The 27,860-nt window shown below is 45.4% G+C and overlaps 1 protein-coding gene across 3 annotated transcripts; it reads right to left on the bottom strand.

The window, feature by feature from the left end:
• Nucleotides 1-8: 8 nt before the first annotated feature.
• Nucleotides 9-27,380, bottom strand: vldlr (very low density lipoprotein receptor). Of its 3 annotated transcripts, none has more exons than XM_069513935.1 (20): nucleotides 27,041-27,380; nucleotides 21,158-21,277; nucleotides 18,932-19,054; nucleotides 15,145-15,267; nucleotides 14,059-14,267; nucleotides 13,000-13,162; nucleotides 12,607-12,729; nucleotides 11,512-11,634; nucleotides 11,249-11,368; nucleotides 10,115-10,240; nucleotides 9,750-9,921; nucleotides 9,429-9,653; nucleotides 9,220-9,338; nucleotides 8,336-8,475; nucleotides 7,574-7,715; nucleotides 7,210-7,359; nucleotides 3,278-3,337; nucleotides 2,033-2,110; nucleotides 1,747-1,916; nucleotides 9-1,185 (listed from the first exon to the last, which is right to left on the bottom strand). In XM_069513935.1, the coding sequence occupies exons 1-20, from the start codon at nucleotides 27,105-27,107 to the stop codon at nucleotides 1,150-1,152; spliced, it is 2,589 nt and encodes an 862-aa protein (XP_069370036.1). In that variant the 5' UTR covers nucleotides 27,108-27,380; the 3' UTR covers nucleotides 9-1,149. The 3 variants fall into 3 exon arrangements, with proteins under 3 accessions (XP_069370036.1, XP_069370039.1, XP_069370037.1); XM_069513938.1 differs by lacking the exon at nucleotides 27,041-27,380 and adding an exon at nucleotides 26,267-26,406; XM_069513936.1 differs by lacking the exon at nucleotides 3,278-3,337.
• Nucleotides 27,381-27,860: the final 480 nt, after the last annotated feature.

Below are 27,860 nucleotides of genomic sequence, written 5' to 3'. Positions count from 1 at the left end.
ACACGACAGACGTTCTGGATTAGATTTTAATTCTGCGAATCAGTTTCCTCACAGATACAGAGCTCTTAAGTTTTAATAACGTTCCCCTTCACTGTACAAGTCTAGAAAAAGTTCACAGCAACAGCACAAACATACAAAATAGTTTTAGCAAATTCAATTGTGTAGATTTTTTTTTTTTTTTGTCATTTTCAGGTTTTTCTTTCTTGTTAAATACGTCTCTTCTGTAACTGTGACCCTGGTTCGATGCCCGACTTTAGCAAAAAGTGGATTTCAAGTCAAATGTATACAATCTTATTTACACAAGAACGTTAGATCAAAGTGCATTGAAGAGTCCTGATTGGATGAATTCATATGTACAGTGTTTACAAATGCTGTAACCATGGTGATCCGTACACAGCTTCCACAACAACAACAACAATAATAATAATATAATAGTAAAAATGAGTTCCAGGAGGTTCTGTAGAAAAGCAGAAATAAAAATAACAAATGAAAAAAACAAACAACGTACATTTTTTAGATTTTCTGATCGAACGTAAATATACAAACATCGGAGCCTGTGGGATCAGAGGAGGCAGGAAATGACGTCTGAACCACGTTTTCTCCAGGAAAGCCTCACTCCTACACGACCCCTGACCCTCTGCTCTCCCGCCGGCTTCCGACGCACGTCGAGTCGGATACGCAGAGCTCGGATCCAGTTTCAGATCCTGTCCAGCCGAGCGGCTCTGCGTCCCGTCGTCGGTTTACCACTTCAGCCCGAGCACAGAAATCCTCGTTAAAGAGGCAAAGAGTCTCTCTCGTCTGTCGTTGGCAAGATGGCGTCGGACTCCTTTAAGAGCACGGGGGCAAAAAAAAAATCGACAGGAAGTCGTCCAAGGTCCGAAAAAAAACGTAACAAAAAAACAAAACAAAAAAACGTAGCACTGAGTGAAATCCGTCATGATTCATCGTTGTATTCACATTAGTAACTTTTCCACCGGTCACCCTCAGCACAGATTATGACATAATGCACTTCAGAAGGCATGTGGTCGGACTGTACGGGCTGCTACAGACAACCGTCGGCATGGGAACAAGGAGGCGCCATGCAACGCTACGGGCTGCCGTAAAAACAGAAAAGGACAAAAGACAAAAACAAAAAAAACCCAAAGACGATCAGGACAAATCATCTTCTGTGCTCACTATGGAAATCTGGAGACAGAAGGAGGGGGGGGAGGGGACACACGTCATTAACACGTTTTATTTGTTTGTTCAGTCTGTTCATACATGTGAGTCTCTGTTGTCGTACGATTGAAACGTGTTGCGTCACCGCAGTTCGTCTGGTCAAAGTGAAAACGCCTCTGAAGCTCGTTAGTAAACAACGTCTTGATTTGATTAAAAAAAACTCGGTGTGATCGGTTGTGAAGGATTTCGTGCGGCCGCGGCTCCTCCAGCGTGGAGAGAGGCGTGTGCCGCAGCTGTGGCGGCAGAGATCAGCGTCCATCTTGTGACTCTGGCCGGGTTTCGGTTAATCTGGTTAATCTGTGTACACAGAGATGTGCGCTGCGGACGCCCCAACAATGCACCGAGGATTACTACAGGTCACGAGGTCAGGGTGAGAGACGAGGTCACCGTCAAGTCAGCGTCCTCGGCATCAGGGTGAAACGATTTAAGCTGCTCAGAAACTGTTATTTACTACTTATAGCGATGATGAACGGATTATGTGTAAAGATCAGACTTTTTACCCATGATGCCCTGTGGCCATTCACTCACCGCAGGGTAGGTGTGTCCCACGTTGGCGCCGTGCCGGGTGATATCGATGTTGAGGTCTTCTTCTGTGGTCTTCAGGTAGACGGGGTTGTCAAAGTTCATGCTCTTCTGGTTCTTCAGCTGCCAGTTTCTCCACATCAGGTATCCGCCCGCCGCCGCCATCGCCAGCAGCACTGAGCGGGAAAACAAATGCAGTGAGAAAAACAGAGGGGCTGATGGGTCGCACCGCGGAAATAAAGATGCACGAGACGACGTGAAGCCACGATCAAGATGTCTGGGTTCTACTCACAGACGGGCAGGATGGCCCAGGCTGCTGCAGAACCTCTGGCTGTGGAGTTCAACTGGATCGACGTGCTCACGTTGGCTTCTGCGAAAAACAACAGAACGATAAAATAAACACGGACTTTTAACAACGATTAACTGATTTCTGCATTTTCAAGTCGTCTCCTTGTTCAGTTTGAGGAAAGTTTGTCTCGATGGGCTGAAAAAGAAGTTTGTGTTAAAATGCCCCAGTTTAGGATTAAACAAAAAAAAAAAAAAAAGATCATGTCCTGATGCTGACGTTCGTGAATTTGGTTCCAAACTTTCTTTCTAAAAAAAAAAGCTCTGTGTGAAGAATTGTTTCGGGAGTTGACGGAGAGCTGGGGAGGTTTTGTTGGACGAGTGAGTGACATGACTGATAAACAGCAGCTGAAAGCAGCAGCGGAGACGTCAGGACAAAAGAGACAAAAAGCAGGATTTATTTAACTCCTGCTGCCAAATGTCTCCACGAAGTCAGAACTGAACGAGAGACGATTAACAGTCTGACGTCCGCTTCATCCGCTTCCATCAACACTGCACTCGCTCTTTAAAATCTATGTCAAGAGCTTAGTCACTTCCTGTACTCTGCCACTAGGTGCCGCTCCTGTGCTTGATAAAACCTCTGCAGAGCTTGAAGCTGAAAAGTTCAACGTGATAATTGTCTTCATCTCAAAATCCAGTGGCGTGCAGACACATCAGCATCATGTGCAGCAGGAAGAAAAACACTTTAAACAACGTTATGGCCTCAAGTCAAGACTGAAACTGAGGAATAGTCACGAGAGCGACTTCTGTAATGAGAAACAAACGGTTACTCATCTGGAAATCATCCGTTCGTGTTCCTGAATCATCCGCAGCATTTTCCAGAGTCAGGATCAAGTTACTGAATCAAATTCAACACTTGAAAAACTTTGTTCTGACTCTTATTAATGCCGAGAGAAAAACTGCATCGTTAATTAAACACAAACCGTGTTCAGGCAAGTTATCTGAAAAGCCCCGAGGCCTGAAACACGTCCCAACGACAAACACCAGAGCACAGACAGGAGCCATGAAGGATGTTTAAATGTTTAAAGCTCGTCTCATGCCGTCAGTGGATTAATGGAAAAAAGCAGAAAGAAGACAAATCAAAACAAACTGCAGCCAAACCACTTTAGAGAAAGACACCACAGGTTGTTAATCATCTGAAGAGAACTGGTTATTCTGCAGCAGCACAGCAGGCGACGACCGACGGTTTTACCTGGCGACGGCTGCACCAGAGCTTTCCCATCATCCTTTGTGGGATCTTTAGGAGGAGCGTCTGTCACGGAGAGAGCCAAGAGTCACGCCTCTGACAACAAAGACTTGAAAACAAGACGAGGAAGCACACAAGTCGTCCTAGTTTTTAAACATGTGAGCAGATCAACACAAATCAGATCTCAGGAGAGTAAACCAGCAGAAGAAGCCGAGACGATCAGGAAGCAGGAGACGAGGACAAAAGATCACGACTTTGTCTTCAGGCTGTTTTCCAGAGGCTTGATTCAGTCATTAATCAATCTACAGAACATTCTGACTAAAGTCTCATTAATGCCGAACGTTAGAGACGGAATCAGACGGAGCTTCGCTCTCTGCGTTCATTTCTTCTGTGTTCGTCTTCTAACGGCTTCGAATACGAACGTGTCTCTCTTCATGTGTAAAGGAAGCGGACGGTTCCCTTCAGACTATGAAAAATGAATATTTCAAAATATATTGGATATCTCATTGAAAAGAAAAAGATTAACTGGAAAGTAAAGTTTTATTTGTTGCAGCCCTGAAACTAGAAAACTGTAGAAAATCAACTCGATGGGACGATAATAAAAAATAAAAAAAAGTCATGTAAAATTCATTCTACTGATTCTTTTGTGCTTCGAGGTTGAAGCTGCACATTAAGGCTCCAGAATGTTTCTGACGACTGCACCAGGCAGCGTTTGAACTTCTCTTTTCATTCCTCACAACCTACTTCTGTCGATGTTCCTGCATATTACAGCGCGCAACACCGTGATGCCTTCAGGTGCACACTGTCAAAGAGAGAGACGTTATCAGAACGTGAACATTTATCTGTTTGAGTCTAGAAAGTGACTCAAAGGCATAAAAACCTCAGAAAGATCAAGAGGAGGCCACGGGGACGACAGGATCGGATCTTCTCATCTCTGCCTTTGAGTGATTACCTTCGTCCACAGGAACTAGAATTTTTCAAGAACCTTCCTAAATCCTCTTATTCTCTTATTATTCAAGTCTTGGACTTGAAGTGACACCACAGTCAGAAACCCCCTTAACGAGGCCCCGTGCCTGTAATCTACTTTGGTTTGGTTTTAGTTGAGAATGTCTAAATGTGTGCGTATGATGTGCACGAGCCCCCCCTCCCCCCTCTTGATCGGCATCTTAAACTCACACAAACAGATCAACTGTAAAACTCACTGTCGATATTTTAAGACACAAACTGTGAAACATCGTGTATTTCAGCCGGAGGTTGTTCCGCCTGCAAAGGCCGTTACATAAATCCCAGGGTGCCGGTTCCAGGTTCAACCCTGAAGTGAAGAGCGTTATTATTACTTCTCTCGCTAACAAGATTAGAGGCGGTCAAAGCTGCAGCCGCACAATGCTCCACAGTTTGTGCCGGGTCCAGCTGCAGCGGCTGTAAAATGGGATAAATGTGTTAGCTGGAGGTTTGGGTTTAAGAGGAGAGGCCTCTGGCTGCGTCCCAACTAGGAGGAAGGTGGAGGAGCATTCAGCGAGTGACAGGCATCCCTCTTTCACCCCCCCCACCCCCACTATTCTCACTTTTAGACACAGATGGGCGTGTGAACAGTTGTAGAAGCAAACGCATGAACATAAAGACACTCGCAGGACAACCAGAGCATGCATGGAAACACAGAGACACACACACACACACACCTAGCCTTTGGATAAAATTAACTTTGCATGGACTCACATTGTTCATAAAAAATATTCTGGCAGGCACACACACACACTTTGCAGGGATGGAAGCACTCAAGCTGCATTGAAGTGTGGAAAGACACACACACACACACACACACCTCCTGGCAGCCTGGGTGGTACATTCAGTCATCATAGCGGCTGTTAAGAGCCTCGCAGCAGCTCCAGATTCCCAAACAGCCCGTGAGGAGGCGAGTCAGGGACTCCATTACATTTCTGTGGAGCAGGCCGGTTGTAAAACCTGCTGCAGAGCTGCTGCCAGACTCCTGCACGGTTCAGCTCTTCTGACTGCACGACTCGAAACCATGTCTAATGGTGAAATCATAAACAGTTAAAAAAATAAAAATGCGACCACATCTTCCAAAGATCCTGCTGAAGACATTTTATAAAAAGGGGTTTTTATCCTAAGTGCATGAATTCATGAGTCACAGTCTTTGACCAACAAATACGAGATGTCATTTAACTCCCTTCAGCTGTTCCTGACAGATCCTCCCTGTGACCTCAGTCAGACAAAATGACTTCATCCAAGAGTCCAGTAATTGATATAAAAAACAGATGTCGACACTGCGACAGGAAAGTGACGCAAATGTGCAAAAGCCTGAAACTTGTGTTCTCTGGAATGACCAGCAGAGGGCGACTCCACTGGTTGTTTCTATAGACAATGACTTCTCACTTCAAAACGTCAAACCAACGGGAGACGTCACGATGGGTTCAGACTTGACTTAAAGTGAATATTTGTGCCGGGACATCAACGTTCCATCTCAGGAACGAGAATTAAATGTGGATCCCTCATCTACAATGACAAGATGTCAAAAACACTAAGATATTCGGGCATGAGAGAAATAAATCCTTTAAAAGTTCTGTCGAGTGGATATGGATGGAGCTGCGCTGCAGATAAAAGATCTAAGAGAAGAAAGAATCTGTAGAAACAGACTCGGCTGAAGGACAAAGAAGACTCAACAGGTTAAACACAGACCTTCACTAAGCGCAGAGTTGTCAGGGAGATGTTCCAGCACTTTGCGTCTTGTTCTCAAAGTTTGAGTCCAATTAGCGGAGAATGTGCACTGAATTCATCCGTCAGCTTCCTATCTGAGACGGCCTCAGAATGAAAAGGCCAATCTGTGGGAGCGGAGGAAGGAGCCGGGCGGCTCGGGACAAAACAAGCGGAGAAAAGCAGATCAGAGCGAGGACCGCGTTTCCCAGCAACCTTTTCACAGCACAGAAGAAGTGATGGAGGGCAGGACGGTCGTTAGACTCTCATCTCTCAAAGCATGAATTCATTTGTCTGCTATCAGAAACATACAGTAAGTTTGAAAGTTTCTTTTGGTCCTAAGAGAAGTTAAGTATCAAGGCTACACCACAGAGTATAAATACACACAGTACAAACTGCTATGTGAGTATTTCAGAATGACTCTGTACACAAACAACTCACTGCTTGTTTTCTTTTTCCACATTCAACCTTTCTGAACTTTGAACGTAAATAACTTTGTTCAGTAAGATCACAGAATAACTTCATGGATCCAAATTCCTGTTATTACCATTGTTTTTAGAGAACGGACCTCGTCCTCCAGCTAAACTGAACAAACCCCTGCTGACGTTACAGAACCACACGTTCAGCAATCACACACGGCTCCACAAACACCGCAGCGACACATTCCACATCCAGATGTTCTCCTCCAGCCTCGACCTCTGGAATTCAGCTGTCGGGCTGAGACGAAGACTCAAACACACGAGGAGGCAGAGCTGAGACGTGGAGCAGGAGACAAAACTAGATCACGACACCAACTGACTCATCTGCAGTTCAACTGTCAGGCTGCTAACAAAGAACGACAGCTGGTTGCACAGATACAGTGAGAAGACAGCACACACACACACACACACACAGAATTAATTGTCCAATCAATCTTGCAAGAAGACACGTTTGAGACGAGCGGCACAGTGAAGACAAAGCAGGAGGAAAACACGCATCTGTGTGCACAAATCACATCAGAGCTATGAGCAGCAGCAGCAGTTCGCTGTGTGTGTGTGTGTGTGTGTGTGTGTGTTGTGTTACTCTCTAAACCACACAATTACGCCATCGTCAGCGACCTGAAGGCGTCAAGACGTCTGGTGATATCCGTCCCCAGGGTTCCTTTGAATTCTTACTTCAGATGTTATTAATTTTACTGAATTATTCCAGCGTCATTCGCTGCAGAGCGTCTGTGAGTTGCGACTCACCGGGTCGGCAGCGTAAACCGTCGGCAGCCAGCTCCTGCCCCTCGGGACACACACAGGTGTATTTGGGCGAGTGCTTGTTGATTTGCGGTGCAGGCAGACACATGTAGCTGCAGCCTCCGTTCGCTCCTTTCTCTACGCACCAGTTCGTACCTGTCGACACAGAAACAGACGTGTAGAGCGTCAGACACAGTGAATTAGTTTCCCTGAGATTGTTTGATCTCAAGTTGACCAGCTTCAAACACGGCTGCACGGTAAATCATCTGAAAAACACCGTGGGCACGAATCACTGTGAAGAAATATGAAAACACATCAGCTCTGGAGCTGCTGCGATGTCCCCGAGCCCCTCCTCCGATCGGCTTCTCACCTGACAGCTGGATGAGCTCGTGATAGACGATGATGTCCTGGGGGTCGTTCAGGTTGCTGGCCAGCGTCACCACGTCGGAGCCGGTGAACTTGTTGGCGCCGTAGATGGCTTCGTTTTCTCCGTCTGTCCAGAAAACTCGATCCTGGAGAGACGACAGAGCGACGCGGCTCGTTCGTTCATCACAGATTAAAACATTCATAGATTCGTGAATTGTTAACGGACGCTTACAGCAGATTGAAGAACCCTCTGTGACCACGGGTTTAATATTGATGATTGTTATTCTGCACAAGTTGGGAGGTTGTTTTTTTTTAAATAAACCAAGGTTCCTTCAGCAGTAAAATCTAAATATGTGGGATAATTAGCTTTTTTTCCTCTTATCTGAATTAAAGTAAAGTGTTTTCTTCAAACAATTTACCTCAAACCCTTTTAACCGAAGTCTTCAGATGGTTTTCCAGATAAATACTAAACACTGCGATGGAGAGATTAGAGCGGGGGTGGCTCCAAACTGTCGAAACCACTGAAATCAGTTGCCTCCGAGCTCATCATTTCTTTTATTACCTCCATCACATCGGTAACAGAAGGATTTCACACACTTGTTTGTCAGCAGGATAAAGGACAAAGGGATTTTTCTTTGTGTGATAATCAAGATCCATGAATTAATATCTGAGAAATAAATCAGGACCATGAACTTTAATCAGCTCAGCAGTCTGTGTGTGACCTGGATCTTCAGAGGGAAGAAAACGGCGCGCTGAGCCGCAGTACCTCGAAAACAGTGAGAGCGAAGGGATGAGCCAGGTAGTCTGAGGACTGCAGGATCTTCTTCCTGTTGTCTCCGTTCAGGTCGACGCTGCAGAGCATGTGCAGCTTCGAGTCGACCCAGTACAACCGGCCTTTGATCAGATCTGAGAGGACGACGACGTCGTGCACGAGAAGAGGATGCGGCGGAATAACAAGGAGAGAAGATGAGTGGGGGAAAAAAAAAAAAAAAACAGAGGAAAGGAATAATTACAAGGGTTGTGATGCAAGAAAGAAGACGAGATGAATATTGAATTAAAGTGCGTCGCACAGGAGGGATGAGAGCGAAGAGGAGGCAGAGAGGATGAAGAAGAGGAGCGGACAGATTGAACATGGAGGGCAGAGGAAGGAGGAGAGACACAATGGAAAATCAATAAAACATTTCATCAGCGACGAAACAGTGAAGACAAACGTTTGATTATTTATATATTATCATATTTTATATATTACACATATACTATGATGTGTTCAGGTGTTATCTAGAGGTTCAGGATTTTTATTTATAACACAAGGCTTAACTTATCGTCACCGGGACGCTCACATGGTTAATGATTAACTGTCAGGCTGCATTTTAAATTCTTTCCAGCTCAGGTCACATTCTAACGTGACCAGTGTGTGTGTGTGTGTGTGTGTGTGTGTGAGAGAGAGAGAGAGAGAGAGAGAGAGAGAGAGAGAGAGTCACACAACAGACGCTGCTTCAGGATATAAATAAAAATATATATATAACAAGTGAGAGCGTAAGTTGTAAATATACAGTTTAGATTTTTCTTTTCAGTTAAAGGTTCAGAAGAGGAGACAAAGTGCTGCGATAACATGGACGCAGATTACCCATGGTTCTCGTGTGTTCTCACCCAGAGTGATTCCGTTAGGCCACTGAATGTCGGTCGCCACCAGAACCTGTCTGTCCACCCCGTTCATTCCAGACTTCTCAATCTTGGCAGGTTCGCCCCAGTCAGACCAGTAAAGAAACCTGCAGGACCAACACACACGTTCATACACCGTCAATAAGAGACACAAGGTTCTGATGTGACTTCATAACAACACAAGCGCTTCCACTGACCCGGACAGAGGATCCACGGCGATGGACGCCGGCTCTTTGAGGCCTCTGCTGAACAGAACTTTCTGTTTGGTTCCGTTGAAGTTGGAAACCGAGATGGTTTTGGTGCTGAGATCAGACCAGTACAGGTTCTTATAGATCCAGTCCACGGCGATCCCCACGGGAGCCTGGATGTTGTCGATCACCTTGTTGTGGGTGCCGACGTCCCCTCGTTTGTCCAGCATGGTGCTGCGAGGACGCAAAGGACAAAGACAATGTTTCGATTGGTCAACAGGTTCCGGCGCCTGCAGGGAAATGTCAGAGCGCCGTCAGGGGGCACTCTACCTGTATATGGCCTTGTGGCCGAGGTCGGCCCAGAAGATCGTCTGCTGGTCAAAGTCTGCGTCCAGAGCCACCGTGTTTCTCTGCTGCTCCACAATCTGGGTGTACTCCTTCCTCTCCAGACCCAGGCGACGGATGTCTCGACGGTTAGTGAAGATGAGGCAGGGCTCCTTACCTGCAGACAGACTTTGATTACACGAGGCACAACGACTGAACAGGTTCATGTTGACGCTCGGCTCTTGAAAACGTTCTCTGAGAGTCGAACAATAACTCATTTTCGTCAGCATGAACCAAGTGAATACCTCTGAGGCAAGAAACAACGCAGAGCGTCTCTAAGGCCGAGGGGAAACGTTCGCTGCTCGACTCACCCACAGCCTTGCAGACTCCGGTGGTCGGGTCCATCTGGTAGCCGTTGTGGCACTCGCACTTGTACCCTCCCTTCAGGTTGATGCAGATCTGACTGCAGATGCCGGGGTTCAGACACTCGTTAATGTCTGCACACAGAGAGATGAAGAGATGACGGAGGAACAGCTGGCGTCGGACGGGTTTCATCCATCATGCGTGTCGAACGCTTCACTATGACTGATGTGTGTAGACGGGTTTTTATTGGTGTACAAACATTTATCAAATTCAATAATTCATTTCCTGAATTATTCCCGTGATTCCTACAGCGAGAGACAAACCCCCACGCAACTTCAGCCTGATTCAAAAGAGTTTGATGGCTGAGAGAGTTTTTCCTCCTTCGCTCCCTGAGCGTCTGTTCTGATGAGTGGGTTCGATCTCCTGTGAGAAGAACTGACAGAGTCACAGCTTCAACTAAAAAAAACTGAGTTTATCTCCAGTATTCAGCAGGAAACTTTGAAACTATGAAGAATTCTAAACAGAGTTTGTTGGATTTGTTACAGCAGCAGCACTTCTGGATCAGGAAGCAGAGGATCATGGGTAACATCCAGCGTGGAGTTGAGTTGCACTGATCAAATTTCTTCCTCGTGTCGTCTCACGAGAACTTTTCACAACAAATTCTTGTGGCTCTGCCGTTCGATCTCGTGGCTTCAACTCGTGTGAGCTTGGCAGAACAGCTGCTCTCATCAGAACCACGTGTAAATATTCTAACGTTTTCACGAGTTAGTGGTGAATTTACATCAAGGAGCAGATTTTCAGACACAATAGAACCCGTGCGGTTCCTTCGAGATGCGATTCGACACCCCCCCCAATATCCAAAGCAGCGTTTGAGGCCAAGCCTCAGTTACATAACCATCGATTCAAAGCCTCGTGAACACAACAGGGAAGTTCAGCGCTCAGGAAAAGAGAGATTACAACACAGCTGATCACATTTCACACGGAATCCTTCAGACACACACCCAGACCGATGGATTAAAGACTTCTAAGAAACCCAGTGTAAACAAATCCAGCAGTAAAACGGATGCTGAACTTCTGGTCAACAATACGAACCAATGAAACGGTTGCATTGGTGAGTGTTTCCAGCTGTGAAGGTGGCCTACCTCCGCAGGTCTTGTGGTCGATGAGCTGCAGCCCAGGTGAGCAGTCGCACTCGAAGCCGATCACCATGTCTTTACAGATGTGTGAGCAGCCGCCGTTATTCATGAGACACTCGTTTACACCTGAGACGCACAATCACTTCAGGTCATTACAATCCGATATGCACACATTTGGGGCTTTATTTTGATAGAGACACATGAAACGCTGCATGTTAAACCCACAGACAAGATTCTTTAACATCTGCACAGTTCGATTTTTCACTCACTGCACTCCTTGATGGGCTCGTCACTCCAGTCGGGACAGTCTCGGGCCTTGTTGCAGACCTTGTTCATCTCGATACACTCTCCGCTGCGACACTTGAACTTGTCTGGTCCGTTACACTGGGTCACTGGAGAGAGAGGCACAGGAGTTTGACATCTCCAGAGACATTCATGCAAAAGTCTTATCGACAAATGCTACTTCCTTTGAAAACCCAAACTGTCAAACTTTGAATTTATCCTTTGACATATTCATCAAACAGATTATTAAAAGATTTTAAACTCCGAACGAGTTCAGTAACTAACTCTGAAAAACTATTCTGAGCTTCACTTCAAACTCTTCTCAGTGTTTTTGAAGAGTTAAATAAATAAAGAACTAAAAAAAGGAGTGAAAGCAGCTGATTTTCTGTCTCAGTGAACATGTGTCAGGAACTTGTCGATCTGTAAATGTTGATTTCACAGCTTTGTTTTATTCCACTGGTGCAAAACAAAGGATTTTTCAGTTTAAAAATAAAACAGAACACAAGTGGATCCTCAAAGCTTTGGATTGTAGAAAATCTAACTAAATCAGAGTCACATCCAGTTAAAGACAACCTGGAGAGGACTGTAATTTTCATTCTGGGTAAAAGTACCAGTGGAAAACACACAGTTACCATTTACACGCCCACAACGTCTGAAACAAACACACACTGAAGAAGCCAGAGGGTCAAAAGTAAATCTGCTGTTTCTCTCCCAGACGGTTTCCTCAGGATTATTTAACTGTCTGTGACAGAGAGGGAGACAGAGACAGACAGAGACAGACAGAGACAGAGAGGGAGACAGAGACAGAGAGACAGACAGAGAGAGAGAGACAGACAGACAGAGAGAGAGAGAGGGAGACAGAGAGAGAGAGAGAGACAGAGACACAGACAGAGAGACAGAGACAGACAGACAGAGAGAGAGAGAGAGACAGAGAGAGAGAGACAGAGAGGGAGACAGAGAGACAGACAGAGACAGAGAGGGAGACAGAGACAGAGAGACAGACAGAGAGAGAGGGAGACAGACACACACAGACAGAGAGACAGAAAGACAGAGACAGACAGACGGACAGACAGAGCACATACTGTTTTTGCAGTTGACTTCATCTGATCCATCGGTGCAGTCTCGGACACCATTACACTGTCGGCTGCCCATGATGCAGTTTCCATCATCGCACTTGAACTGATCCGATCCACATGTGCGTACAGCTGCAGAGGACACACAGACAGACACACACACACACAGACAGACAGACAGACACACCATATAATCAGTGCAGCACACACCTCAACCCTCGACAGCTGCTCGGAGACCTCAAAAGTCTTAAAGTACATTTTAGAAAAACACAATTTCACCAAATTATCAAAAAAATAAAAAATCTAATGAGGACGAAGACATGTTGAGACGAGTGGAGACATCAGGACACCAGAGGTCCAGTGATATTTAACGTCACATCTTTTCAGCCCAGTTGTACGTACGACAGTTCGCCTCATCGCTGCCGTCTTTGCAGTCGGGGTCTCCGTCACACCTCCACTTCTTGTGGATACACTCCCCTGAGCGACACTGCATCTCGCTGGATGAACATTTGGCCGGAGGCGTCGGGTGATGGCCGCAACGAGACGGAGACTCGTCAGACTGGTCCTGCAGGAGAGAGAGAGAGAGAGACGACCAGAGAAGAGACTTATTACAACTGTCCCGACAAACTGGTTTCGATGAGGACCCAGATTCTTTGTAGTTTCAACATCATGAGATGAAAATCAAAAAAGGACGACAGGTGGCGGTCCGGTGATCTGAGGGAAGATGGGGGGGGGCGGTGACCGACACTCGGATCTCACAGACGTTTCATTTTGAATTAAAACAGGAGAGGATCAACAGGAGCAGCAGTAATGGTTTCCTCACACTTTCATCATCTCAGAAAGTCCCCGACCCACGAGGGAGCAGATTAATGGAGTGTGAGAATGTGTGTTGTGAACGCCTGCAGCTCTATTACAGTTAGTAATGACGCACGAGAGAGAGAGAGAGAGAGAGAGAGAGAGAGAGAGAGAGAGAGAACGACAATGACCTTCTCGCTGAACGCAGCTTTCTCATTTAAGGGTGTGAGTGTTTGTATAATTCTTCTCTTCCTCGTCACAGTGACAACCACAGTTAATTAACAGGTACAAAGCAACACGCTGACTCAGGGGGACTTGTTCAGTCATGTGAGACACACGTGTGTGTGTGTGTGTGTGTGTGTGTGTGTGTGTGTGTGTGTGATCAATATCCACAGAGTGTTAAACCTGCAGAATGTTCGTGTGTGTGCAGGGGTAGAACACTACGATCGTTACAGCGACGATAAATCTACTTAAGGCTCATTCATGTTCAACGTTACGATTCAGAAATCTGCGTTGGTGCCACTTCAGTTAAGTTACATCATCACACCCTCCCCCACTGTCGCCATGTTGTCGGAAACTCTCGACTCTGTGAACATGAACCACGAATCAGTAAAAATTGTCCCTTTAAGAAAGTGCGTTCTTCCCCGGCCCGTGTTCACGTCTTACCTGACAGTCCACGTCGTCGTCACACACCCAGCTGGCAGGGATGCACGAGGAGTTCCCACACTGGAACTCGCTGGGACCGCAGGAGGACGGCGCACACTCCACCTCGTCGGAGCCGTCGCCGCATTCGTCCTCGCCGTTACACACGAAGTTCCTCGAGATGCAGCGGCCGCTGGCGCACGTGAACTCGTTGGGAGCACAGGTGATGTTGCCTGCAACGTGAAGCAAAGTCAAACCGATCAGATGAGCAACATCACATCTCGAGAAACACTGAAGTATGATTATCCTTAAACTTGAGTGCATGTGACTGATGATAACTTGCTGCTGCATATGTTGTTCTTATCACACTGAGTTATGATCGTGTTTCGCACAAGTTTGGTTTTAATTGGTTATTTAAACCAATTAAAAGACAGCTGCTGCTAACTTGTGATATTTGAGAGGGAAAGTGCAGCCGCGGCTCAAACCAGTGAGATCTGTAGCTTTGTACGTGTCACGATGAGTCTTATTTTAGGGGAAAGCACTGATACGCTCTGATGTAAAAAAAAAGTTGGGGCGTGTGTATATATATTTAATTCTCCCCTCATTAAATTTTCCCAGAATGCTACAGGCTGCTTCACTGTTTTCTGTCTAATTTAATTACCGTAGTTTGTGCAGGCAGAGCTCAGCGCTCAGTGTTTAAGGATAAACAGCTGCAGGACGAGGAGAAATTGAGCCCAGTGCATGAATAAGCACATCTCCTCTAAAGAAACCAATGAGTGCATCTCTAAAAGCCCCAGCAGTGTGTGTGTGGAGCTCACAGTGTGGAGCTCACAGCTGCAGAGTCCTGAATGATTCAGAGTTTCATTCTGTGAATGTGCTGCTGCCACCAGTAAGTTAAGCTGCTGTTCTGTTTCTTTATCTAAATGAAGAGGCTACTTCATAATGTAAATGAATAAACCTGCTTCCTGCACATTTCCCCAAAAAAACGCAGCCGCAGCAGAATCTTTGCAGTCGTCAGCGTCTCGTAAACCACAGAGCTAATGTGAGGACGGCCCAAGTTAGACGGCGAGACACTGAGACGTGACAGCGGGTGACGTGGATTCTACCCACCACAGTTGACCTCTTCCTCTCCATTGTCACAGTCCTTCTCTCCGTCACATTTCCAGAACATGGGGATGCACTGGGTGGAGCCGGCGCCGCAGCTGAACTCGTTCACTCGACACGTCCTCATGTCTGCAAGGACAGAAAAACAAAGACACTCCAGTCAACAGTGTTTTAATGTTTTTTTGTTTCTTAATTAAAGAATGAGCACAAATCTCTGATTGCAGCAAAAAAAAAAAAAAGAAAGAAAAGGGATTAATTATCGTATTTAATGACAGAGAGAAGTGGAAAGTTGATGAGGAGTCAAACTGTCCAAGAAGAGAAGTCGATTCATTACATACAATAAAAGTCTTGAATAAATCCATCAATTACACAAAACTTCAGTAACTTCATTCTGCTGTGAGGAAAAATAACTTGATTCTAAGCAAAGTTTGTTGCTTTAAATAACTTTACTGCTTCAATTTGAAAGATTCTAGACCAGAGAAGTAAACTACAGTTATCAAGCAGCTCGGTTTGCAGCCACATCTCTAATTAACCAATTTTATTTTGAAAGGGTTGAGACACTCAAGTCTAAAAGAGCCTTTAGTTCTCATGACCAGTGATTTAACCCCACGACGTAAATAAATATGAGAAACAAGCTGTTGAGGAAGCAGAACCGACGACTGCGGGTTTGACGCTCGTCAGCTGCAGGGGCTCGACTCGCTGCCCTTCATGAGGACAAGAATAACACGAGGACGGAACGGGGACACAGGACAACCAGCTGTTATTGTTTCTGGCGGATTAATGGATGTTGAGCTATGATTAAAAAAAAAAAGCTGGTCAGCAGTCCTACGCTTCCAGTGCACCGTGATGTCACATGATACATTTACATAACGCACGCCTCGTAACACAGCCGAGTACGTGGGACCGTGACCTCAAGTGAGAGCAGAGGTCAACATTTCCTACAAGCTCCTACAAGATTTTTCACCCGACAGAAGCTCACTTCCTTAATTCAACACTGATGCAAGAAAACTGACGTAAACGCAGCACAAGTTGCAAACACACACACAGTCAGACACACACTTTAAGATTCCATTCAACGCTGCCAGGTCACATGCAACAGCTGATCAAACAGTACAGAGATACAACAGCTGTAGTCGCAGGGTTTGACCTGCACGTACGCCAAGACTGGAACTTAAAACACAAACACGTGCAAGTGGAGCACAGCCCAATGTCACACAGTCATTTGTGCGAGAGATCAGAAGCCACAGCGGGACTTTGACTCATTCACGTTCTCAGCAGGCGTCTCCACTGAGGCAGAATTTTAAAGAGGTGGATTTAAAAAAAGATCAAATTAATCAGGAGCAAATGGACCTGAGGGTCACTGGTGACTCGGCTGCGTTATGAACCAGGTTCTGCACAAAGAGTCAAAACGAAACCTGGAGAAGCAGCGTTCAGGTCGTTCAGGTTGTAAACTCTGGAACAACTGTTCGTCTGCTGCAGCTCAGTTCTGTTCACTCAACGCTGTTAAAAATCTGTTCACTGATACTTCAGGTGACACATTTTGAAAGAAGAAGAACAATCAGAAATGATTCCTCCAGTTCTGAGCTGATACAGACTGGGACGAACTAAACCTCCATCCGTCACGAGGAATATTGATGTACCATCACTCTCCAGCACTTTACTTCCTCTTCCTCACACTGTAGAAACTCTGGAGGTCCTTGGGAACAGCTCAGAGCGTTGAACCTTGAATAACTCCACAAATTACAGCGCTCTTATTTTGGCAGAGCACGCCGCAGGGCCCCATCCGAGCAGCGCGGCCGGGATGTGCCCTGTTTTCTTACAGGTAACGGTTTATCTCTGCACCGCTGCTGTGTTGAAACACTGCAAGAGATGGAGTCTGACCCCATCATGCACGTCTGCGCTGCTCCGTCAACAGCGTATCGTCAGTTAAGAGCTTAGTCAAATGTTTTATTATGTTTGAATACGCGGCAATAAACGAAGAGGATAAACCGATTCAGTTCCATCTGTGTCGTGTCAGATCATAAACATTGTGTCGGGGAACTTCACAGTAAGTTCAACACATAATTATAGAGGAACCCCACAGTTACACAAAGCTCCAAAATAAGTTTCCTTGCGTTTGTGCACAAGGTTTGAAACCAGGAAACTGAAGCACTGAGAGAACGGTGACTAATCTGAAGTGTTTCAGAGAAACACGGTAAAACCAGAGTGGCTGCGGTTTACAAGAAGGAAAATACAAAATAATGTTCGCAGGGAATCAGTTTTTTTTAGTCCATGAAAACATTGACCAAAGTTTCAGAACATGGTTTTAATCACGCAAAACCATTTTGATCAGATTTCAAGCTTTTGAACAAAACTTTTTCTTTTTCAGTTTTGCAAAACGGCCGGATATGTAAATATATATATATCTCATACTGATGCAGAGTTGTTTCACAGGAAAGATGATAATGATTAAAACAGGAGCGGAGAGTTTTTCCTTTTCTATTACGATATAAAAAAAAAAAAAAAACTGAGAGCCCCGTTTCTGCACATCTGGGTAATTTGCCGTCTTAACGCTGTAAACAGACCCGAGACTCAGTGTTCAGTTTCAGACCCGTGTGATGAAAGAGAGCTTTTCCTTTCTATCAGGGTGAATCCAGGAAGCAAACATCAAACCAACAAGTGTCTTCATCTTCCCTCTGATGTTTATCTCTGAAGCTGAGCAGACGCCAAAGTCCATTTGTCTGTGTGACGGCGGCGGCGCAGACGAGAAGCTCCTCATTAAAACCCGACTTTGGTTTTTAAACACTTGCTATCACAGCCTGTTTCTCAGATTCCACCTCAGTGGGGCCTCACATCACAGTGATTCTCAGCTCAGCAGCTCTTCAGTTCAATTTAAACAACTTGTGTGTTTGACGGGGCCGATCGCTGGGGACGCTGGTTCCCGCAAAGCGTCCTCGTTCCTGAGGAAAGTTTCCCTCTGTGGAAAACTGTTTTATAAGCTGCTTAAAGCTCAGAGGAGATTTTGGGCTAATCCTCCACAAACAATACCAGCAAATATAAACCTGAAGAGCTTCCTGACACTGTGCATTTACACGTTGCCTACAAGTGTAAAGACTGATTGTGTCTGTTGAAACAAAAACACTGAGCCTGCACCACATTTACAGCGACAGGAACGTGAGCAGGTTGAATAAACTGTTCTGAGGTCAGTTGGCTGGTTATGTGCTTCCTGTGCACTTCACTGCAGGTACAGAGTCTGTAGTAATTAAGGCCGCTCTCACCGGCCGACCTCCTGGGGGACACGTGCACAAGTCCCGGGTTCATACGTTGGTGTTCATTATGTTCAGCCTTGTTCTTCATCTGCATTCATGCACTCCGCTGCTCCGCACCCCTCTGAATAAAGCTATTTATTCAGAGTCATTTATAAATAATAGAAGTGGCTGACCCGCGCGTTCTCTCATGTGGCAGATATGACAGGAATAATAATCCATCACGCAGCACGGACATGTTTACAGAACACTACCTCAACAAAACCAGGTTACAAAGCTTTTGAATGTGTTTCCACATCACGTTAGAGATAAATGACTTTATGTTTGAGAGTATTTTGTGATAATTAACAAATGAATGCTTGAGTTGTATCTGAATGTGTGACGGTGACCAAACTAATCGGTTTATCCTCAAATCGCGAACGATGATGGCTTGAATAAAACGTACTCATAGGTTTGAGTTGCGAATCTTCCATTGACACGTTCCCCAGAACAACATCTGACATGAAACCTTCAAATGAAGTTCGTCAGAGAAGAAAATATCTACTCACGGCAGATTTCCAGACTCTCGTCCGACCCGTCCTCGCAGTCCGGCTCCCCGTCACAGTGCCACCTCTTCGGGACACACTGGCCGTTTTGACACACGAAGTCCAACTCTTCACACATCTTCTTAACTGGAGAGAGAGGAGACAGATTCATTTCAGAGCAGAGTCTCACACAGACTTCATGTTCTTTAATGAGACATAAGAGAAACACATGAATTAAGAAAACAAGGTAAGAGGAGAAAGTCTCCTAAATATGAATTACACTCGACCTGCCACAGTTTCTTCCTTTCGCAGGTGAAAAGGTTTCGAGTTTAAATTTGACAAAGCACAAACTTTGCATTTGCATTGAAAAGGGTTTCAAAGTGATCCTCTGGAGATTCAACTGCTGCATTCATTCATTTTTTACTCGGAGGAGGAAGACGGCAAGAACAAAAACACCGAGAGACGAAGAGAAACTACGAGAGAACAAATGGAAACTGATTTAGAAACGATATCACACAGCTGATGAGTATTTAAGAACAACTGGGACGACCTCGAGCCAGTGGACATTTTGGATACTCGTGATTCACACACATCACGTCTCGGTTGTGTCGCGGCTGAGAGTTAAAAACAAAAACGGCTTCGACCTTCCAGCGGCTGAAGAACAGACGGAGGCAACACAAACGACGGTGACGCAGAGAGAGAGGATGAAGGAGAAGGACTGACGGACAGATGGTCACAAGCCGTTTGTGGACATGACAATTCAGCTACGCTTAAACGGGGAGAGCACTGCTGCTAGGCAACGGTTTAGCAAGAGAGCAGGAAATACAAAAGGCATAAAGACGGAGGGAAAGGATGAGATCATCAGGAATATCAATAACTTCCTGACGTACAACAGAGTCTGTGTGGGTTTCAACAAGTCACTGGTTTACTCCCATCCCTTTCTGCTAGGCTTTTATTTTGAAACATCTGCAGGAAGTGTTGGGTTCCAGAAAAGGATTTTACCATGTGAAGCAGTTTGTCATCTGCTCTGCAAAGAAAATCCCTGCAGGAAGTTTCCTCTAAATTTATATCTGAAGGGGTTTTTTTTTTCTGGTTATCAGGATTTTGCCATTTTCACAAAATCGCCCACACCACGATCATCTGTTCTCTTTTCCTGCACCTCCTTCTCTCCCTCGTTCTCTCCCTCTGCCTCACGCTGCTCTATCCTCCCTCCCAGTATCATATGACCCAGATAAATGAGCGACAAGAAAATGGAGAAAGGAGGTCTGTGATATACAGCGACACACACTTCTGTCGTATCCATATTTAGCTCAGCTCCATCTTCCCATCACCGGGTCATTCTGTACCGAGGGATTCTGGGAAGGTTTATCGGACGCGCCAAGCGAACACCACATGACATCTGTCATGTAAAAACGAATGTGAAAAACCAAGTTTCCCTGTGAGGTGACCCGTCACATAGATCGGAGTCTTTTTCCAATTTACATATTGTTTGCTGCCGCAGGATGAATTGTCCTCCAGTCGCCCACTCGTCGTCAGAGGCTGCAACAACTTTATGAAAACAGAACATTTCCAGCCCACGTACTGAACACGAGCAGAGGAGACAACAGAATCGTCCTCGCTCACGTGGACTTTTAGACAAGAGAGCGTTTTCAAAAACAATAAAACTTCTGTATTCTGTGGAAACGAGCCTCGAGACGAAGATGCTCAACAGCTCATCGGGTTTTTTCCGATCATGATGTCGCCTTCACCGATTCGTCAAGCTCCCGTCACGTGACCCCCCCCCCCCCCCGACCAGAAGAAAGCGGGTGACATCAGCCTCGGCTTCAGACAGTGACATGACATCCGGTGCGACGCTGTGGCTCAACCACGTGGTCTTCAGAGGTTTGGTCGACAGATTCATCAGATGGCCGATCAAAATTATATGTATTTGTATTTTACGTTAAATAATTAGTTTACTTTCTAATTCAAGTTCTCTTTATTCATTTAGTTAAAATATAAAATATCAAACCTCCGTTAAATCTCTCTGTCATCAGAGCCTGAAAACATCTTCAGAGTCATTGACGATATTCTTTAATATATTAAACATTTCCTCCCTCGTTTGACACCGATCGGTCCAAACCACTGCGGCTCGGCCTCAAGCGAACAGCTGCTCGTGGTTTTTACATAAGAACAGTCGTTCCTCTGTCCTGACACTCGTGTTGTCAGCAGCTCTCTGTGCTCAGTGTGTGTCACCAGTGTTTATTCTCTCACCACAGGAGTCCTCGTCGCTGCCGTCGGTGCAGTCCTCGTCTCCGTCACACTGCCAGATGGACGGGATGCAGCGACCGTTTCCACACTGAAACTGGCTGGCCTCACATTCTGTCTTCGTACCTGCGCAGGAAGAAAAAAACCCAGAAACAATTAAGTGTTAATTGTCCCAAATGTTTTCATAATCATCATTTACTGTCTGTTTAGATGTAATTAGCAGGGCTCCCCACAGAGCAGTCGTTTCAGCATTACAGTACAATAGTTTTAAACAGAACAGAGCAGCCACCACTGAGCCGCTGTGCACCAGCGCCACATCAAGTTTGATTTCTTATTTCTTCCTAAAACAAACTGATTTACATTTACACAGCTCAATAAACACAGCGGAGATAAAACGTCCTTGAATTATACAGTGTGTGACCACACACACACACACACACACACACACACACACACACACACACACACACACACGTTAACATCAGGTTTACCAGAGCTGAACCGACGGGAAAATAATCAATATAACAATAAAGTCAATTAATCAATCTTTAAATTAGATTTTCTAAATGTGTTGGAATAAATCGTGTTCTGGGCTTTTAGATTTCTTCATGACTTTTATTACACACGTTCCTGACGCACCACATCTTGTTAATCCGTCCACTAGTTTCTGCTTCATCCTGCCAACTAACAGACAAATGAACAAACGAGGATAAAAACTTAACCTCCATTAGTGTCACTTAATAACTTTTAAATATAAAATTTGATTTGTAGTTGAAAGACGTGAAACTACAGTAACTTTGCTTCCCTTCAACACGGGACAGAAACAGCCGGATTTCTACTCTGTCCTAGAAAGTGTTTGTTGCAGTGCAGCGTGCACAACGTGCCGTCTGTGGCGATAGTGACGACTCCAGGTCTTAAAATAACCGTCTGCCCTTGAGGCTGGCCGTGGTCGGGACTGTGGGTCTGTTCAGGTCGGTCAATGGAGCCCAGAGAAATGAAAGAGGCTGAGGACAGTAACTCCACGGGGGGTCAAAGATTCACCCTTACAGGTGTTTGCTCAAATAGGAGAAAGAAAAACTGGGCCAGACTTTGGGGACATTCACAAAAAAAAATAACTGGAACTTTTTTTTTGCCCCAGAAACTCTATTCTTTATCCTATACTGCAGCCGGCCACCAGGTGGTGATCAAGAGATATTGGCTTCACTTTATAGGATTAAACCTGTCGTCCATCTTTATTTTCAGGCTGTGGTAGAAAAAGACGACGGCTCATCTTTAAACGTGAGTCATCATCACGAGACGTTACGTGAGAAGAGTTTCCGTCGTGACTCATCACAACGACGACTGCTGACACACACTGAAGAGGTCGGGGGGGGGGAGGAGCACGAAGAGCCTCAGGCTGCACTGATGCAAGTCACAGGTTTATTTACAAAAACTGAAACCAACCTTTTTATAACCACACACAATGAAATGTAATGACGTCATCACGTTCTAGCAAATATGTTTTTATTTCAGATTGTTTGATTAACCAATTAGCAACTAAAAGAACTGACCAGTCCATTAGTGCCACACACACACACACACACACACACACACACACACACACACACACACACACACACACACACACACACACACACACACACACACACACACACACACACACACACACACGTTATTCAATAGTTTTGGGGTTTGATAAAAACTTCTGTTCAAACTATTGACAGAAAGATCACTGCTCATTTTCCTAATCAGTTTCTTCATTAGTCATTTTCAAACAGCCCGTAGGTGCGAACGTCAGCACGAATGATTATTTGTCTCTGATCGACAGGTGAACTGTGCCCCCCCCCCCCCCCGGGACCCTCGGAGGAATAACAGTTTAGCTAGCGGGAAGGGTTGATGGATGGATGAGCGATCATTAACAATCATTACAAACTCTTTTGTAAAAGAAGAAAACAGCTTAATAAAAATAACCCGAGTGTGATATCTTTAAGACACCACAGAAACTCTGATTTAAGAAAATACTACAGGTACAATTACAATATCTTAACTTGTCAAATAAAAAAATTTTAAAGCCCAGCTGAAGTTATGTTAAAAAAGCATCAACATAATTAAGACCTAACATATTTAAGAACTGAAGTCCTGAAATTCAGAGTTTTTAATTTTAGTTTTAAATACCTACGTGCATTTAAGACCTAGTGTGCAATATTTTAATGCCTAAAATGTAGATTTTGTTTTAACTTTATACTTCAGACTTGTTAATTTTAGGTTAACCAAGAACTCAAGTTGCAGGGAATGATAATATTCTAGCGTTTTCTCTCGGGTCACTGTTCCAGTGTTTTTACAGAAACCCATCGACTTTCTGGAAAACTGCTCACTCAGCACTTTGATCCGATCAGCACAGTAAAGGAGTTCTGCAGAACCTGAAGTGTCCCGACCTGTGACAGCGCTCTGCTTTGTTTCCCTCTGCAGCGTCAGACTCCGTGTTTAGCTGACATTTAAAATCTGGACCCTCCATCTGGTTCACAGCCACAGAAAAAGCACAGAGGAGCCTCTCACCACGTCGATTAAGACAAATGTCAACATTTCTACAAAATCCTTTGTGTGCCTTTTATTTTTGGATTGGAAGAATCAACAACGGCACCAAGGTTTCTCCTGCGGCTGCAGAGAAACATTCTATGTGGACTAAAATATGAGTGAGCTGATATGAGCCTTACACGGATGAGTGTCTGCGTTAAGGTTCGCCGACAGAAAACGTATTTTACAGAATGCAGAAATTAAAAGAGATTTTAGAATTTGGAGATTTCCTCACCAACTGTGATCCTGTTACGCAGAATTCAAAATCAAACCTTGCTATTTTACAGTGTGACCATAAACTTAAAGGGTCAGTGAGTAGAGTGTAGTGACATCTAGTGGTGAAGTTGCATGTTGCAGCTGAACACCCCTCATCCCCCCGTCATGAAATAGAACCTGTGGCAGCTTCAGTTGTTTAGTTTGTCCAGTTTGGACAACAGTAAAAAACATGGCGGCCTCCGTAGAGAGGACCCGTAAAGTATTTACATAGAAAGTACGTAAATATAAAGGGTCGTTCTAGGGTAAAGATGATACATCGATATCTGCCAGAAGATCCTTTCACCTAAAACATTACAAAATAAACTTCTGTAAACAAACGCACATCCTGGCTGCATAGTTTATTCTGTGCAACAAAAGATTTTCACATCTGTGAAAGAATGAATATCACTCGATATCAGGTTGTAAAATATATCAAAAACATGCCTCTTCTAAATTCTAAGGTAAAAAAACAAAAAGCTTGGCTAAAGGAATCTTCCCTCCGACAGTCCAGAAGTTTATTTGAGACAGATGATAAAAATGTGTCGATCAAAGTCGACCATCTCCTTAAAAGCCTCTTGTCTTGATACAGCCATGATCTGAAAGCTTCAGCTCTAAATCACATGATGATCACCCCCCCACCCACAGTACCACAGTACCCGTGGGTCTGAAACCACAGATTCAACAGGCTCTCCAGGCTTCATCTCCCCCGCACAGTACTCCATCATTGTGCGCTGTATAAACGCTGTCACACTGGAGGTCATGGTAATGCAATTTTCCCCAGTAACAGAAATGGTTGCAGTGTACTGCTCCTCCTCCTCCTGTCCACCACCCCGCCCACTTCAAGAACCAAGCGCAGCCCCCCCCCCTCCTCGTATAGCTCAGGATCTGGGTCTCGCAAATATCACAGTAACCATGGAGGGAAAAAAGAAAAACATCCATTTTAAATCAGGCCAGTGTTAACGCTGCCGCTCCGCTGGTATCTAACACGCGTGACGTCTTGTTCAAATAGACTCATGCATGTGTGTGTGTGTGTGTGTGTGTGTGTGTGTGTACGTGTGTGTTTGGAGATGAGAATAAGAAGGAGGTGGTGGGTGTATGCTACCCAGTGTGTGTGTGTGTGTGTGTGTGTGTGTGTGTGTGTGTGTGTGCGCGTGTGCGTGTGTGTGTGTACTAGTTTTGATTCAGTGTTTCCCCCCAAAGGCCATTTTCCACGGTAGGTGGAAATTCAAGAGACGGGGAACTGTGCGAGACAAAAGCAGCCACAGCTTCCTCTGCTTCTCCCAGTTTCACTCTCTGGTTCGAACACAGACACCGATGACATAATTAGTAACTGCGTTAATAAAATCTTCTGCTTCATGAGCCGGAGGCCGCAGAGGAACCTCCACAAGAACCAAACCCTGTCAGATACTCCAGACCGATGTTCCTCCAACAACTCCGACGTTACCCACAGCCCATGAAGTGGACTCCATACGGATTTCAGGGCGTCTGTGTCACTGCCGATATTAAGGAGTAATATTTCTGATAAAAGATATATTAACCGGTACGATTCCCGTTTTGTTGAATTACAGAGCTTTTATTTTGAAAAGTTGTGAACTTACGAGCCACACACCTGAACAGAAATAAAGTTAAATCAGTTTCATTGTGAAAAAAAAAAAAATGTTTTCACGACAACCGATTCTCCACTTGACGTTGTGCGTCGTCGAGCTTCAACTTCAGCTTGAACTTTGACTCATCAGCTTCTTCATGCAGCAGAAGTGACTTCAGGATTCTGTGGATTTTACTTTTCACTGCTGCAGTTAAGTTCCATAATGTTTTAACCATCCAGGGTAGACTCACCACGAGCTAGCGAAACAATGTTAGATCCTCCTGTAGAAGTCGGAATGATGTCAACTGACGGTTTTATTCGTATAAAGTCAAGGAGAAAAACTACACTACCCAAAATCGACGTCTGATTGGTGGAGCTCGCGGTTACCATGGAAATGTACAAACGTGAAAACACCACATGTGTTTTTTTTTCTTTAACATGCCGAGGATCAAACGGGTGAAAATCACGACAACGAGGTCAAATTCAAGAGGAGCTGGAAGGAAGGGAATCATTGGCAAATAATTATTTACAGTCTCGTATCTTTGCCTCGTCTGCTCCGAATCAAGGCCAAACAAAAACCGTCCATTCCAAACAGGCAGCTTCAAACGCTGAGCCAGTCGAGATAAGAACCAAACGTTTGCTGCTTCCAATTTTCTTAGCTGGACACAGAGACACGTCCAGCTTCCAGTCCCTGAACTCACCTCTCGTTCTGTCTCTATGTCAGACGCAGTCTTTTCTCATGAACTCTGTGAACATCGGGTTGTTTCGGTAGATTCTCTTCAGTCTGGTTGATCAGAGGAAGTCGCTCCTGATTGAATTACAGACCAACAATCTCAGAACTCTTCTGTGTCACTTATTCAAAAGTAGGTTCGATTCCCTCTGCTCATCATCAGGCCTCCATTGAGATCACCTGCGAACACAGCTGCTTCCCCCCGTGTCCTCCCTCCATCCACAGGCCACTGTCCTCCCCCTCTTTCCTCCCCCTGTCCTCCCTTCTCCTCCACTTCAAGATTAAATAAATAAATGACCGTCCTCCCTGGGGGTGGAGGAGATGAGGAGATGGAGGAGATGAGGAGAACACGTATGTTCATGTCACATCAGACGTTTTATTTCTAACAGGGAAATTAAATGACCGATGATTGGACAAGAATGAGCCGCGACAAGGACTTGATGTTCGGGGGAGCAGCACAAACCAAACGGGGCCTCCCCTCCTCCACCAGCCCCCACGTTCCATTTCATTTCAGCCTCAACACCGTGACCGATCCACCGGGATTCAAACACTGCGTGGAAACACGGTAAACACGCTCAGGCTGCGGGGAGCGTGCGGCGTCGGTCCCCACAAAGGCGGTGAGTCGGAGCGCGTCGCTCGGAGGTTGACGAGCCCGGAGGCGGTCGTTCCTTCAAGGAGCAGCCGAGACAGGTGCACGCAGCTCGGCCACGGTAGCTAACCCGGCCCCGGTGAGGTGGAGACTTACCGTGCACGTTGTCGGTGCTGTGGAGACACAGGAGCAGGAGGAGGATCCCCGGTGTGGACGGGACCATGTCTCCCGGTGGATCGGTCGCTTGTAGCTGAGCTCGCGGGTCGGGTCCTGTCGGTTCCTGCCTCTCGCGCTCGGCCTGCTCGCTCCCTGAATCAGCCGGTTCACGCGCGAACCACACCACACGCACATATATATATATATATGCACACACGCGCGCGCACGCACACACACGGTCCAGGGGCGCTCGTGCGGACCGGACCGAGCAGCAGCACGCGCCTCTCTTTGATGTCCCTCTACCACCACGCGCCGCAGCTCGGCCTCCGGTAAGAGAGAGAGAGAGGGAGAGAGAGAGAAGGAGAGAGAGAGACAGAGGGAGAGAGAAAGGGAGAGAGAGAGAAGGAGAAAGAGAGACTGAGGGAGAGAGGGAGGGAGAGAGAGGGAGCGAGAAGGAGAAAGAGGGGGGGGGGGGGGGGGGGGGTGAGAGGGAGAAGAAGAAAGAGAGCGAGAGAGAGAGAGAGAGAAATAATCAACTCTCATTAAGGATTGAAATGATTCATATCAGAGATTTTTTAAATCCTGTTCCAGCAGATGTCATGAGTTCTATAAAACTGTAGATGAACATCCTGAGTGTTTAACAGTTTTTATATCTACACACCAACATACAGATGAATATTATTATTAACATATACAAACTATAGATGTATTATTGGTAGATAACATGGCGGCCTCCGCAGAGAGGACCCCCTCCATGTAAATATAAAGTATGTAAATATAAAGTACTTAAATATAAAGTACTTAAATATAAAGGGTCTTT

This window comes from Paralichthys olivaceus, chromosome 18 (genome assembly GCF_024713975.1).
Source record: "Paralichthys olivaceus isolate ysfri-2021 chromosome 18, ASM2471397v2, whole genome shotgun sequence".
Taxonomy (NCBI): Eukaryota; Metazoa; Chordata; class Actinopteri; order Pleuronectiformes; family Paralichthyidae; genus Paralichthys; species Paralichthys olivaceus.
Note: the sequence above shows the minus strand (reverse complement) of the source record. Positions and strands in the feature narration are given on the sequence as shown.